This window comes from Indicator indicator, chromosome 25, assembly GCF_027791375.1.
Source record: "Indicator indicator isolate 239-I01 chromosome 25, UM_Iind_1.1, whole genome shotgun sequence".
Classification (NCBI taxonomy): Eukaryota; Metazoa; Chordata; class Aves; order Piciformes; family Indicatoridae; genus Indicator; species Indicator indicator.
In genome coordinates, this window is record NC_072034.1 from 1,469,219 (window position 1) to 1,483,351 (window position 14,133).

Sequence of the window (14,133 nt, forward strand, 5' to 3'; positions counted from 1 at the left end):
GTGTGGCAGCAAGAGACCACCTTTGCTCTTTCTTACCTGCCTGAGCTCCAGGCATCCAGCCCAGGCAGAAAGCTGAGGACAGCACCCTCCTACACAGCTCCTGCAAGAGTTTGCATGCAATTAGTTCATTTAGGTGGCCTTATGCTTCACTGAACATTAATTACATGTAATTGTTCCTGCTGCTGGACAGCAGATAAGCAGAGGTTTGGGTTGGTGAGTTGGCACTCAGGCCTTCGAGCTGGAAATGGCCAGGGGCACACAGTGCCCGTGGCTGGCTCGCCCTCCCCTGCTATGACTTGGGCACAGGCAGCTGCCCCAGGAGTCCTTGGGGGTTTGTCTCAGTGCACAATGTGTGGGCCTTGGCATACAAAGGAAGTGAGTGCACCGACTTCACTCCACTGTCTGCTGATACCACATCAGCCAAACCCTCTGACAAAAACATCCACAGCAGCTAATTCAGCAAGACTTGGTCTTCTGCTTCAGGGGCAGAAAAGGGAAAAACCACAGGGACAGCAGGCAGGCAAGAAATGACACAACCAGGTTATACAACGAAGCACGATTATATTTTATTCTGGTGTCCCCATCCATGCCCACATGTGGAGCATGTGCCCTTGTTCCTTTGCTGCCACCAGAATGGAGGCATCCAGCCAGGGGCTGCCCAGAAGGACAACAGGTAAAGAAGTACAATTCAATGGGAACAGCGACTTGTGCTGTGACCAGAGCGGGAGAAGAGGCTCCAGCAGTGCTGCCTACCCTCATTATTGCTGTTCCACACTGGCAGGGTTCAGGGAAGGGCAGGGGCTTTGCTAACTCATGCCCATATGGGCTCCAATTAAGGCATAACCGGTGAGGTTCAACGCTACTGTTATCTGTACTGTGCAACACAGCCAGCCACCGATGACAATTGCTCCACAGGTGACACCACTGCACAGAACAGCTCAGCAGTGGGGGCTGTAGAGCAACCTGTGTGGGAAAAACCACTTGGGAGGGTAGAAGGAGCTGTAACAGCAGTTATTGCCATGTCACCATGCTCGCTCCCCCTCTGTGTGATGTAACAATGACAAACGAATCAGCAGCACAAACTGTCAGAAGAAACCAGGGGGCACCCAGGAGCCAAAGGTATCCCCATCCCTGTGGAGCAGAGGTGCAGAGGGGCTCCCTTCAGCCACCTCCTAGGGAGGGTTTTCGGCACAGCTTCCTTTCCACATGAGCAGAAATTCCACGGGACTCAGTTCAGAGGTATCTTAAACACAGACATCGAAGCCATACTTTGATGGACAGGAGGAGACTTGCTCCTTCATCTGTCCAAGGAAGAACAGGAGGGATCACCCAGAGTAGGGCTGTAAAAGGCTGCCCTCCCCAGGCCTGCCACCCTTTAAAAAAGTAAAGAATAAAAGCATATCTGTTATTGCCAACAAAGAATTTTAAGACCCCTTGCACCATAGGTAAGTGAATGAATTTGTTTGGCTTGGACTTGTTTTGTTGTGGCAGAGAAGCTGGTTTTAAGAGAAGGGGGAGGGATAGACCTGGATACATAGTGTTTGAGGTATGGTCAGAGGAAAAATGTGCAGCAAAACGGAGATACACACAAACAAAACAAAACCAAACCCAAAACCCACACCCAAACACCAAGGGTGGCAGTAGGAAAAGAAAGCACTTAACAAGTTTGGTTCTGAACATATCTCTTGTATGAAAATGATCATCAAAAGAGTCACTAGTGAAAATAAGATAAGAAAATATGTTCACCATAGAGGTACCTTTCTGCTTCTTTCAACAACAGAAAATTAACCCGAGGTCCATCGAATGTTTTCAGTTCAACACAGAGATGCTCTGTGGAAAGCCCAAGGTCTGTCATTCCAGCACACACCTCTGAGGAGGCTGTCCAGTTTGCAGGGTGAGGAGAAGACCCTGGGCCCAACACAGCTACCTGGAGCATCCACATCTGTCTGGGGACCAGGGATGTCGGTCTCCATGAGGTCAGCCCCAAAAGCTCCCAGGCGTCCTCTCTCCCACGCTGGCAGCCCCACCACGGGGCACTACCCGAACCGAAACTTCAGGCGATACTTGACAGGACTGAGGTTCTTCCGGGGAGGGGATGGGGCGACCTTCGGCTTCGGCGGCAGCGGAGGCTTCTTTTCAGGGAGGGTGACGGTGAAGGCGAGCTCCTGAGGCTGGGGCTGCCGAAAGCGGGGCAGGAAGTGTGTGGAGACGTGCTGGGGCCGGGCGCGCGGGCTGCAGCCTCGCTTGGCTTTGCCTCGCTTGTTGAGCGCCACGTACCACTGGCGGCCCGAGCGGGGGCTGCGGTGCACGGCCGAGGCGTAGGTGTTGTAGCTGTTCTCCTGGAAGCGCTCCCGAAACTGGCAATCCGCTGTGAACCGCTCCTGCGGGACAGAGCCGGGCACTGTCAGCAACGGGGTGGCTGCCTTCACCCATCCCCTGCCCTGCCGTGCCTGCTGGGGGGTGAAGTCACCCAAACCAGATCCAAAGGGGTAAGCAGCAACACAGGGCACCTGGGCAACCCACTACGAGGCTGCTGGGCACAGATACTTTCAGTAGCTCCTTTCCACCCAATCTGGACTCTATTAGGGGAAAAAAAAAAAAAAAAAGCCTCAGCTTGCCCCCTGCCTTTCCTGCTGACAGAAGGGAGGACATGTACCCACCATGCTACAACCCCACCAAGGACCCTGGGGTTAAAGCCTGCCTCCATCTTCATTCCGACCCTCACACCCCTCACTTAGGCACTGAATCATCACTTAATAATCTGGAAGGCAATTTGCATGAGGATTTTCAATGCTTCACTGAACATGGATTTGATTGTATTGGTATTATTTATTTTTTGTCTTAAATGAACTTGGGGTGTTTTGTCCCTCAGTAATCTGAAAAAATCACTTGCAGCCCAAGAGCAAGGTGGCTGCACTGGCTTCTGGATGCTAGGGGGAAAGGCTTCCCACTGCCTGAGAGGACAGCCTGGGTGCTACCCATAACATTTCCTTGTTGTTGTTGTCAAAGAGGAGGAAATAAATAAAAAACCATGCAGAAGTACAAAGCCAGAGCTGTAATGCCTCAGCTATGTACACAAGGCCCTAGGACACCTAGCTGCAGCCTCCAGCAGCCTCTCTGAAACCCTTTGCCACTCTTTAATCTGACCCTGGGCATTATATCTAGTGCCCTGACAGCTTCTCCAGTTGCGTCTGGGGCGCCATTGCCTGACTGCAAAGTAACGCTCCAAAACTACCAACATGAGAGGGATGTGAAGCTCTCAAGCTTCAAACCCTCCACCAGTGGAGAACAGGACAAAACCCCAGTACAATACAAAAGACAGAGTCCCCAACCTGCCATGCATTTTTTCCCCTCACACCACATTGTCTCCTTTTGCTCTTTTCTTGAAAGAGACATCAGCTTGATGACTCAATTTTTGCTTTCCCTGTCTTTTATCCATCCTCAGTATGTATTGCCCATGCACCACCATTCATTCTCCCAAGGCAAGGTTCTGCTGACCCCCCATTGCCCCCAGCACACAGAGCGGTGCTCAGGCTATCCCCCACATCAGCCTTTACACAGTGATTTTGGGGCTGACAGAAGCACCAGTTCACAACTGAAAGGGTGCTCAAGGGGACAGGCCTGAAACAGGCCAGGGTTTCCCAGTGGGATCAGCAAATGGCAGGAGGATGAAGCTGGCTGCCCTGCCACCAGAATCGAGGCTGGCCACCACCAAGGATCCCATACTGCAATGGGCTGAGCGACCTCTGAATGCACTGCTGTGACAGGAGAGATGCTGGTGGCCCTGCTCATATGTAGCTCTGTACAGATGGCAGAGCTCACCACTGTCTGGCTCCTGGGTAAGCTGAGTCAGAGCTTCCAGTCCGGACCAGTGCTTCTGGGGCAGTAAGAGGTCCAGAGCATCACAGGAAAAGTTCCTGCTTAAAGTGAGTTGTGGGAGCCACTTCCTAAGAGTTGGAGTAGCATCCTTTCCCAAGTGGGTTTTGGGCAAGTGTGTGCATAGGGGGGTGTCCCAGCACTGGACACAAAGGGATGCCATGGACTGCTCCCATTAACAGCAGGGAAGGAGGAGATCCACAGCCAGCATGCTATGAGGGAAGTCCTCACCCCGAGACATCAAACCACCCTGGGAAGCACATCAGCTGCTGCCTCACTATCACTCTGACCAGCCTCTCAGGTCAGCAATTGCCTCCTCTCAGCCAGGGAAATGACATTCTTCCTGGCCCAGAGCAGGCAGCGCTGCCACTGCCTGCTTCAGTGGCTGGCCATCGGATTTGCTCTACACCAGCTTAGAGACAATCATGAAGAGCAATCCTGAAGTCAATTAAATTTCAAAATCCATTTCTACAGAGAGTTGCCTCGGTGAGGTCTGTAGTGTTCGGCTGACTCAGAACACCTCCTGAGAAAGGATCATTACCTGAGCCCCCTGCAGCAAATGTCTCCCCTTGAGTTCATGGCAGCCCCTTCTGAGACCAACACCAAACCCCCTTCATGCTAAAAATGTACAAACAGGGGACCAAGGATTTATCAACGAGGAAAAAGCCATCTGTGCACATAACTGATAATTGCCAGAATTACTGTCATTTTCTGAGGCTCGTGCCTCTAAAAAGGAAACACTTGGTAATTTAATTAAGTCACCATCAAAAAATTTAAAAAAAAAATTAAAAAATAAGGAGGGCTCTGTAAATCAGGGAGCTGGGACACAGGTGGACCTGCCCGAATCCAGTCTTGAAGCACCCTGAATCCCTGCAGGAATTACTTTTATCTGCAGTTCAGCACAAAGTCACCAGCATGACTCCCATATCAAAGCGCTGCCCTGAGTGACGGGCGCAGGACGCGCTTTGTACTGCTCAAAACTCATTAGGCCATGAAATAACTTTATCCTGCCAAGGCAGGGGAGAACAACAGATGCTGGGTTTGCATTATCGGTGTTATTTAGCCCAGCAATCTTTAGACATTTGGGTCAAGTTTCTACAAATTCACTGCTTTCATCTGAGCAGGGCATCATGTGTCTTCACCCCAGCTATGACCTGCCTAATTGAGGTCTCTCTCCAGCACTGCCCTTTGTGTGCTGACAATTAACCATACACCAACGAGATTTGATTTAATTTCTGCCTGTGCCAGGGCATAAATCAAGGCTTCAGCTTGAATAAGGAGCCTATTGTATGCTGTAAAGGAAGGGAGGCTCTGGAGGGTCCAGGGATGGTGCTCTGCCTGCTTTCCCTCTCCTCTCCATCCTTTACCTTCCTGCTTTGCTCCGCCTGCTCTGTCTCCTTCTCTCGTGTTCACCTCCACATAGCCATTCCCCCTTTCCCCTTGATGCTGTTCCTGCTCCTACTTTGTTTCCTAAAATAAGCAGCCACGTGCTCACCCTTTAAGCATCATTAGGTTTCAGGAGCAACACTCCAATAAGACTCAAGGGAGAGCAATGCGAGTTCATAAATCTCACTTGAAGGCAATCTGCGGGGCTTGGGCAGCCTGTGTGCATCAATAACATCCACATCGTGAGCTTGCCTTGTAACAGTGGGGCAGGCAATTGGCTTTTCCTTCTTCCAAGCTCTCAGCCCTGAACAGGCTCCCAGGGAGCAAACTTGGATGACTGGTCATCCAAGATGCTGCCTAAAATATGCCCTTCTTTGGGTGTTGTATTTATACAGACCCTTAAAAGATGGCAAGTTGCATGTAAGCACAGTAGATACTTTCATTTGTTGAAATGATCTCTAGAGCTAACAGTGGGGGGAAAAAATAGGAAGCAGCATCTTGCTGTTGAAAAGAGAAAAGAAATCCACTTAGAGGATTCATTCAATGCAGAAACCCTGAACAAGGCACATCTGGGGGATGCAGAAAACCCCAACCTTCAGCCTGCAGCCACAAGAGTTACTGGGATTTTTCTGCTCTAGTTGTCACACTCCTGCATGGGCTGGACCTTACCTGCCCAGAACCCTGCCTGCAGCCCTGTGCTCTCACTGTGGGCCAAGGCTCCTGGGCTGCAACCCCTTCCCCTGGGCTGCCGGCGCCACACGTGCCGCTCTCCGGGAGACATTTGGCTAAAGCTGTCTGCATGATCTGCTGCAGAAGCTGCTAAAAATAACCCAGCAATGCTCAAAGAACAAGTACTTTTGATGCAAATACCCAACTGCAATGAAAAAAGCACACAACCCAAACACTTTTCTCAGTTAAATGCAGTAATGGGGATATGGACTTTGGGGTTTTTGCCTCCACCTGTCCCATATCTGTCTCAGCGGTATGATGCCACCCAGCGCAGCACCCACCCAGCAGCTGAGGGGGCTCAGCCCTGCCTGGGAGCATCTCTGCTGTGTGTCACAAGGCCTTTAATAAACAACAGATACTGATAAGCAGGGGGGGTTACTTACACTTGCATGGAGTTTTCCTTTTTTTGACATCGCTAAAAATTTGTTGCTGAAAACTCCTCGTATTCCTACAATCCCCTGAGACACAGCAAATATTTCCAAAACACCTAGGATGACAGAAATCCCAAAATAAATCACAGTTCTTTTCACATCAGTGTGACAAAGAAAAAAAATTAATTAAAAAAAATATTAAAAAAAAAATCCCAGTCTCATAGGTTTGCATTTCCTCTCTGCATGACCCTGCTCTCTGCTGCCTGGGCTCCTCCACGCAGCTCCTGAGCTGTCCTGCTGCCCACCGAGGGACCTGCATCAGCTCGGAGAGGACCACAGGGTGTTGGGCTTTGCTTTTAAAGCTGCATTTTGGAGGACAGTGTCCCATTCAGTTGGGACAAGACAAGTGCCCCCCTGGGGAAATCCCTTTCAAGAGTGAGAAAAGCCCCTTGTGCCCACAGCCAGCATTGCCTATTCTCCTCATGAACGTGCCAGCCTGTGAAAATAAAGGTGTGTCACACACACCATTTGGGGCTGGAAATCCCAATAATGGTGTTTTACACCCCTTCTTCACAGCAGGACTTGGGGAGCAGGGCACTACACAGCCCCACCATGAAAAAACAACAGCCCTTAAAAAAGCCCTTTCTGAGCAGGACTGGGCTCTGGCCCCTGGCAGAGCATGCATGACCTATAACTCATCCTATGGAAGAGCTCCAAACCTCCAAGCATCCTTCAACAGCAACACTTTCCTCCCCACCACAGCTCAGTGATCCCCCAGGCAGAGGAAGGAGGGCGGTGGGGTCACATGTGTCCCCAACACTCCTGCCAGCCAGGGGGAGATGGAGTAAGAGCCATGCTCCCATCCTGGGAAACAAGCATTGCTACCCCCAGCTGTGGCCCTGGCCTGGCCCCAGGGGGTCTTCATGGCCCTGGTCTCAGAAGAAGGAGCCAGTGAGAGCATCTCACCCAGCCCCAGCAAAGGGCTGAGCAGATTCAAGTGCCAAGAGTGAATATGAAGCCGCATTAAATCCCCGAGGCATCGGATCACCACTTCCCATGTTTATTTTAAGGAGGAAGTACAGCCACCAGAGGCACACAGGTCCTGGCACCAAGGGCCCAGGGGGCACTGCGTGGGGTTGGGGGCCACACCTCCTCACCCCATGTAGCCCAGTGGTAGTGACTGCCGAGAGGCATGGGGTTACAGCCCTGCTGCAACAAGGTATGAACCCTTTCCAGTACACTCCCTGTCCTTGAGGGCACCCCAAAACCTACCAGCCTTTGAGGGGATGGCCACACTAGCTGGAAGACATACTCCAGTTATTAGGGTGCTGTGGGTTAAGCCCAGTTTCCTGGGGGCCAAAACTGAGGCTTCCCACCAAAAGCCAACTTCTACCCCACGGGGGATGGCTACTCAGGGCAACACCCTGGTATGGCCCCCTGCCACCAGAACATGCCCCTAGCTGGAGCTGGCTCCACTCCAAAGTTCAGAGCTGGTGGTGCTGTCACCTTTCCAGGGAGAAAAATCTCAGGTTAAAGAGGAAGGAACTTCACGTAATCCAGGTCCCTGTGAGACAGCTGTGGCCTCCAAGGCTTCACAAATCTCATGGAGGAGAGCCCCACTGACATGCTACTGCATGAAAAGGTCTAGGGGGACACAGGCAGCCCCTCCAAAGTCACATCTCCTAAACCAGCCCTGCCTTGAATGCCACTTTCTCCCCCATTCCTTTTGCAGCCCTTAATCCCCTCCTGGACACACCTCTGCAGTGCTCCTCCAAACCCCATGCAGGGTTTCTGGCCTCCCAGCAGGCCTGCCTGGGGGCTACACTGCTGCAGGACTGTGCCACAAAGCAGGGCTCCAAACCTTCGGTCCAGGCCAGATGTGGCCATAGCCCTGCGAGCACAGTGACAGCTGAAGTCATGCACGCTACCAGGGTCACCTCAGGCCCAAGCCTCAGGCTTCTTAAGTGATTGTTCTTCCCTGCCTGTCATTTTATTCCCTCTGACAGGATATCACTGCAACTCCGACCCGAAGGATAAGCCGTGAGTTAGCACAGCTTTCTCTCAGGGGAACGCCAGCCTCGGTCCTATTTTTAAACTGAATATATCCTACTGCTGTGCTGGAAGAATGAGAATGCAGAAGGAAGGATGGAAAAGTTAACACAGGAGAAGGACAGAAAAGGGAAGCATGAGAGAGCCTGGTGCAGCATCCTCCTCCTCCCACCCTGCTGGAGTGCTGTGGTGGGAGCACAGACCTAGCACCTTCAGATCGGTCCCCACGGATGAGCAGATCCCGTGGGGTAGCACTTCCCAAAGCGAGCAGGACAGAGCTTGCTCTGCTCACAGAGGCCGCATCCCACCCGAGCCCCACGGGGTGCAAGCACCCCCAGTACCCGCTTCCTGAAGGGGGCAGCCTCCCAAATTCACCTCTCCCGGGGCCGCTTGGCCTGCAGCTCACCCCAGAAGGAGGCAGAAGAGGGGCTCCAGCACCCCGGAGGAGCTGCTCCAGGGACAGGGATGCCACAGCCCCGGGGGCAGTGCCCCGCCGTCCCCCATGCCAAGCTACTGCCAGACACCCCCGGCCCCCCCTTTCCCGGGCACTCACTGAGCGGGCTGGCGTCGTGAGCACCGTCCACCCGGCCGTCGGGGTGCAGCTGGAGGTGGAAGCCGATGCCCACTCGGCAGTACAGTCGGCCCCGCCGCCGCCCCGGGCGACTCCGCGGAAAGCGGCTCGGCCCCGCCGCCGCCGCTGCCACCGAGGAAGAGGAGGAGGAAGGGGAGGAAGGCACGGGGGCGTTGCGGCCCGCCGGCCCCGGCTGCTCCCCTCCGGGCACCTGCTGCCGCCGGGCGCGGGCGGGCAGGGCTAGGAGGAGGAGGAGGAGGAAGGACGGGCTCATGCTGCCGGCGGGAGGGCGGGCGCCGCGCCGCATCCCGCTCCACCGCGGAGTCCCGGCGGGGGGGACCGGGCACGGGGGGGACCGGGACGCCCCTCCCCGCCGCCACCGGGTATTTATAAGCGGGCGGTGGCCCCGCACCTGTGCCCGGCCCCGGCAGTGTCGAGCACCCCCCGCACCGCCCCCCGCAGCAGATGCTGGGGCTCGGGGGGAGCATAAATCTGGGGAATTAACTTGTCCGCCCCGCCGAGACAGAGGCGCTGGGCTGCGCTCGAGTTACCGCCGAGAAATACCTTGTCAGCGGCTTCCCCACGGCCGGGCGAGGGCTCGGCGGGGCCGGTGGAACCCTTGGGAAGGAGAAGGGATTGGATTGCAGCCCCCCAGGCCGGGGATGCAGGGGGATGACAGCCAGCAGCTGCACAGCCAGCCTGGCTTCAGCCCCGGGCAGGGGGTATGGGAGAGGATTTGGGGCTGGAGGCAGCCCCCCGAGCAGGAAAGCGGCTTCCTCTCCTGCACGGGGTGGCCAGGCCGTGTTGGGCCCCAGAGAGCAGCCCGGGGGGTCACTGGGGGCTCCCACCGCTGTAAATGCCTTGACAGCATCTGGAGGCGAGCAGGGAAGCGCTGGCCGCTGTCTGCACGCAACATCCTCTGCAGTTCCCGGGCAGGGAGGGAGGCAGTCCCGCATCCCCCCGCCGCTGCCACCGTAACTCCCACAACGTGCCCGGCACCCCTCCAGCATCGGCAGCCGTATTTCCTGCCAGTTAAAGACAACTGCCACACAGCACCGTGGCTCGGGAGGAGACCCCGCGGCTACATCACCCGGCACAGCACCGAGCACGTTCTGCCTTCTGCCGCTCCCGGAGCTGCTTGAGGCTCCCTGCACATCTCCCAACGCCACCGGGAAAACCTCACCTCCACAGAAGCCACCATCATCTCATCGTGCCCTGCCCAGCACACAGCCCGGGCTCTGTACCTACGTGTCCCTACTGCTCCTGCAAACCTGTTTCCTCCTAAAGCCTACACAGGAAAGCCTCTGTGGCCCACAGCAGGGTCGGCTCTGGCAGGGCTGTGCGCCCAGGGATCAGGTTCCGCAGGAAGGAGGCAGGGCGGGTGGCACGCCGAGGGTGACCTTCGCCTTGGGAAGAAGCTGAAGGTCAGAGGCACAGGGAAGGGACATGCACTTCAAGGGCCGTATCCAGCTGACTGACACCTGGCATGGTCTGGTGTGAGCAAAAATGATCTCACAACAGTGTTACCACACCTTCAAGCTATTTATCAGCACATACATATATATACACACACAGAGAGAGATATATGCACACATGTTTATATATAAATGTGTATATATAGATAGACCTATATATAGATACACATACCTGAAGGAGGGTCATGGCTCTCAAAACCTTGTTTACTTCTTCCAGCTGCAGTGGTTGGCCTGGTAAAATCTGTGACTTCCACTTGCCCCTTTCATCTTGTTGATTTAATTATGTACACACGCTGACTCTAAATCCAGATCTATGAGCAAGACAAAGACCTAGAGGGGTTATGAACCTCTCCCACAAGGTTTGCACTGGACCTTGTATATCAGCACAGCCACAGCATGCATAGAGGCACAGCAACATCACTTGGGGAGATTTTTCTCTTTTCCACCTTGTTCTGAAGGCTGGAGCTGCCACAGGATCAGCCCATGGGAAATCTCTGTTCTCCATCTGGGTCAAGAAGACCATAAACCATTTCTGGCACTGTAAGTTAAGATGAATATAAAAACATTTGAGTTATCATGGAGATGACTGGAGAGAGCAGCAGCCCAGGAGGAGGAAGGAGGAACATGCAAGTCCTGAGAGAAATGCCCACCCAAAACTGCCATGCCTGGAGGTTCACCATCAAGCCCAGTCTCCCAGATTTTTAGTGTCTACCTTCATAGCTTCCAACAGCTTTTCTGTTGCTGCCCTGACTGCCAGGGAGCCTCTGCTCTTTGTCCACCTTCTGGACAAAGCTTTCCCCAACAATGAAGAAATCCCTGAAAACCCAAGTTCCCCTGGGGCGAGGTCATCGGAAATACCATGAAGCTGACACTGGATGGGTGGGCTTTTCCAGGACAGTCCTCCAGACGTGCTGTCAGTGGCAACTCCACCAGGTTGCATATTCACATCCATTTCTGAGGATTATAGTGAGACAGCCCAAGCACTTTTGGATCTCTTCTCCTGCACTCTCCGCTTTTCCCTGTTGTGGAATATGACACGGATACCCTGCCTGACAGCTGGGGTCCTACCTGGGATGAAGCCTTCAGCCCATCTGCAGGATGCAGGCACCCTCCTCTGGAGACTGCCATGACCCCATCGGGGCTGCAGCCCAACTGGCCGCACTGGGCAAAATGCTTTCCTTACAGTACATTTTCATCATCATGATGAAACTCTGAGAAAGAAAACTCCAAAGTGGTGCTTTGTGTATGAACTATATTATCTTGGGTTGTTTTCACTTGAATCTATTCGTTAACACAAGGCATTAACTTTCAAATCGTCCAAGTGCCAATATAGTGTAATGCAGTAAAAAAAATCAAAAAAGAAAAAAAAAGGAGGGAGAGAGATGAGGCTTAAATCTAAATAAATAAGTAGATATAATAGTTGATTTCCTGGAATAATCCAGTGTAATTGCCTTTGGCAGTGGAAGCCCTTAAACACACTCCAGCAGCTTCTGAAGCCTAATACTCATGTTATGTTACCTAAATTATTCAAGGCTTGGTTACAGAGAAAACTTGCAGCAAACAGACAGGATAAGTTTGGTTTCAAGTATAAAATGTCTTGTTCAAAGTGAAGGGCTCTGCTTGATCTGCTATGTGGCACAAGTCGATGCTCTGCCATGGCAGGAATGACCAAACACCAACCCAGCACTGGTTTAATCCCCCTTCAAAATGTGCAAGGCAAAATGTGACAAAACATAAAAGAAGCTGGCAAAGCTCTTTCATCCTGCTTGTGTGTGAAGCTGTAGCCCTGACTGTACCTGCTCCATCAGCCGTGCCAACGGGAACCAGAGGTGGTTCCCCCAGGTTGTATGCCTATGGGTGCAAGGACCCAAGCCAAACCATTCCAGGCTACTGCAGCACCCTGCCAGACCACTTACCAAGGAAAGCATGCCAGCCTTTCAGCATCACTTGTTTTTTGACTCACAGGATGGCTTATTTCACAGTGTTAGCAGAGTAATAATAGCATGATGGATTTAACCTCTCAGGGGACTGTGGAGCAGCACCATGTCCCTGTGCTCATGCAGGGATGCCCTGGAGCTAGCAGCTCCCTGGGGAAACACACCCCACCCCATCCCAGGAGCTTGCAGAAAAGCTCTGCAACAAGGACTTGTGCTTTGAAGGAGACTCACCTGCAGCAGAAGGGGGCTGGCTGCACCCCAGGTTACTCTGCATCCTCCTGGGTAGAGTTCCCAGTCCTGGGGGAAGGTGCAGGCCTTGACTGCTGGAGCAGCTCTGTAAGCAGAAGACATCATTACATGCATGAAACCAACTTAATTTAATTAAGATAACCCAGGTGCTGCAGGGAGCTTAGGTGCTGAAAGGTGACATTCACCCCTTCCCCATGGGCATAAAAGCAACCAGGGTCACTCAGAAGCCACCTCACTACTGTTGCCAGTGGAAAACACCAGCAGAGCATGCTGTTGCTCTCAAGAGGCTATGGCTGCTGGCAGCGGTAGGAAAGGGCAAGGCTAAGCTGAGGCCACAAGAGGCTTCACTTCAAAGAAGCCTGAGCACCACTTCTCCTGGAGCATTCTTGAACAGCAGCACATCCCCTTGTGTGGGGCTGCCACCTCACTGCATTGCTGTGGGCAGGGGCTAGCAGCAGGCCTGCAGAACAGTACATAGGTGCTGTCCTCATGGATTAGTTTGGTCTGTCAAGGCAAAATGTAGTGTAAATGGTGCAGCTGAAGATGAATGTTACACCAAAAGCAAGAGGCACTGGCTGGCACATGGGCTGGCCCCAGATGCTCCACAGCCTTCTCATGCCCCATTGAGCAACTCTCCTGCAGTTACACAGTCTGACCATCAGCACAGGACACACTGGTACATCCTCAGGCACACGCAGCCCCCCCTGACACCAATGGAGACTCCCTTATAAGAGGGCAAACCCACAAGCCTCCCCACAGCAATGCTGAGGGATGCCTGGTAGGCAGCTGGTACCAAAGAGCAAACTGTGCTGGGAGCATGAGTGTATTGCACATCAGCACACATCTATACATGCCCCATGCCTTTTTTCAGCAGCAAGGGCTCTCAAGACCCTGTCCATGGCCAGGGCTGCAGCATATCTTGGGGTGAACAAAACTCTAAAGCCATTGCTGCAGACAAGAGCTATACTGAGGCAAAGGAGTAGAGAAGGGCAGTGCCCACACTGGCGGGGAGAGCCTGGTGTTAACCAACCCACAGTGCCCCCAAGCCACTGACAGCCACCCTCCCCCTACCCATAGGACAGGGCAGAGAAAGAAACCTGTTAATATTTAAACTTTGGGTACAATGTCCAGCTGCACAATGGAAAATACATAAAGATAAAAAATAAAGAGTAACAAGTGAAAATGAACCTGTCTTTAAAATAAATCAAAAGCAAGGCAGGTATTTCCAGCATTTTGCAGAAGAGCACCAGATTTGACAGAAACTCTCCCTATGCATTTTTGCTTTTTGTATGTATTTGGTTTAAACTCACCATCAACACCTTCTGTGCTGTGGGCAAGATCTTTTCCCCCTCCAAATAAAACCTTAGCAGAAGGGCTTAGTTTTGGCTCCAAAGCAGAAAATAAATTCTGTATAGCTTGTATTGTTTCCAAAATAGTTCAGTCTTTTCTTAGATACCCACAGCCGAATAACTGATTTTTAAGAGCTGGGT

At 52.8% G+C, this 14,133-nt stretch overlaps 1 protein-coding gene across 1 annotated transcript; it reads right to left on the reverse strand.

Moving 5' to 3' along the window:
- Window positions 1–2,036: 2,036 nt before the first annotated feature.
- FGF5 (fibroblast growth factor 5) lies at window positions 2,037–9,289 on the reverse strand. Its single transcript, XM_054392205.1, has 3 exons — window positions 8,965–9,289; window positions 6,375–6,478; window positions 2,037–2,381 (listed from the first exon to the last, which is right to left on the reverse strand). The coding sequence occupies exons 1-3, from the start codon at window positions 9,287–9,289 to the stop codon at window positions 2,037–2,039; spliced, it is 774 nt and encodes a 257-aa protein (XP_054248180.1).
- Between the last annotated feature and the right edge of the window lie 4,844 nt (window positions 9,290–14,133).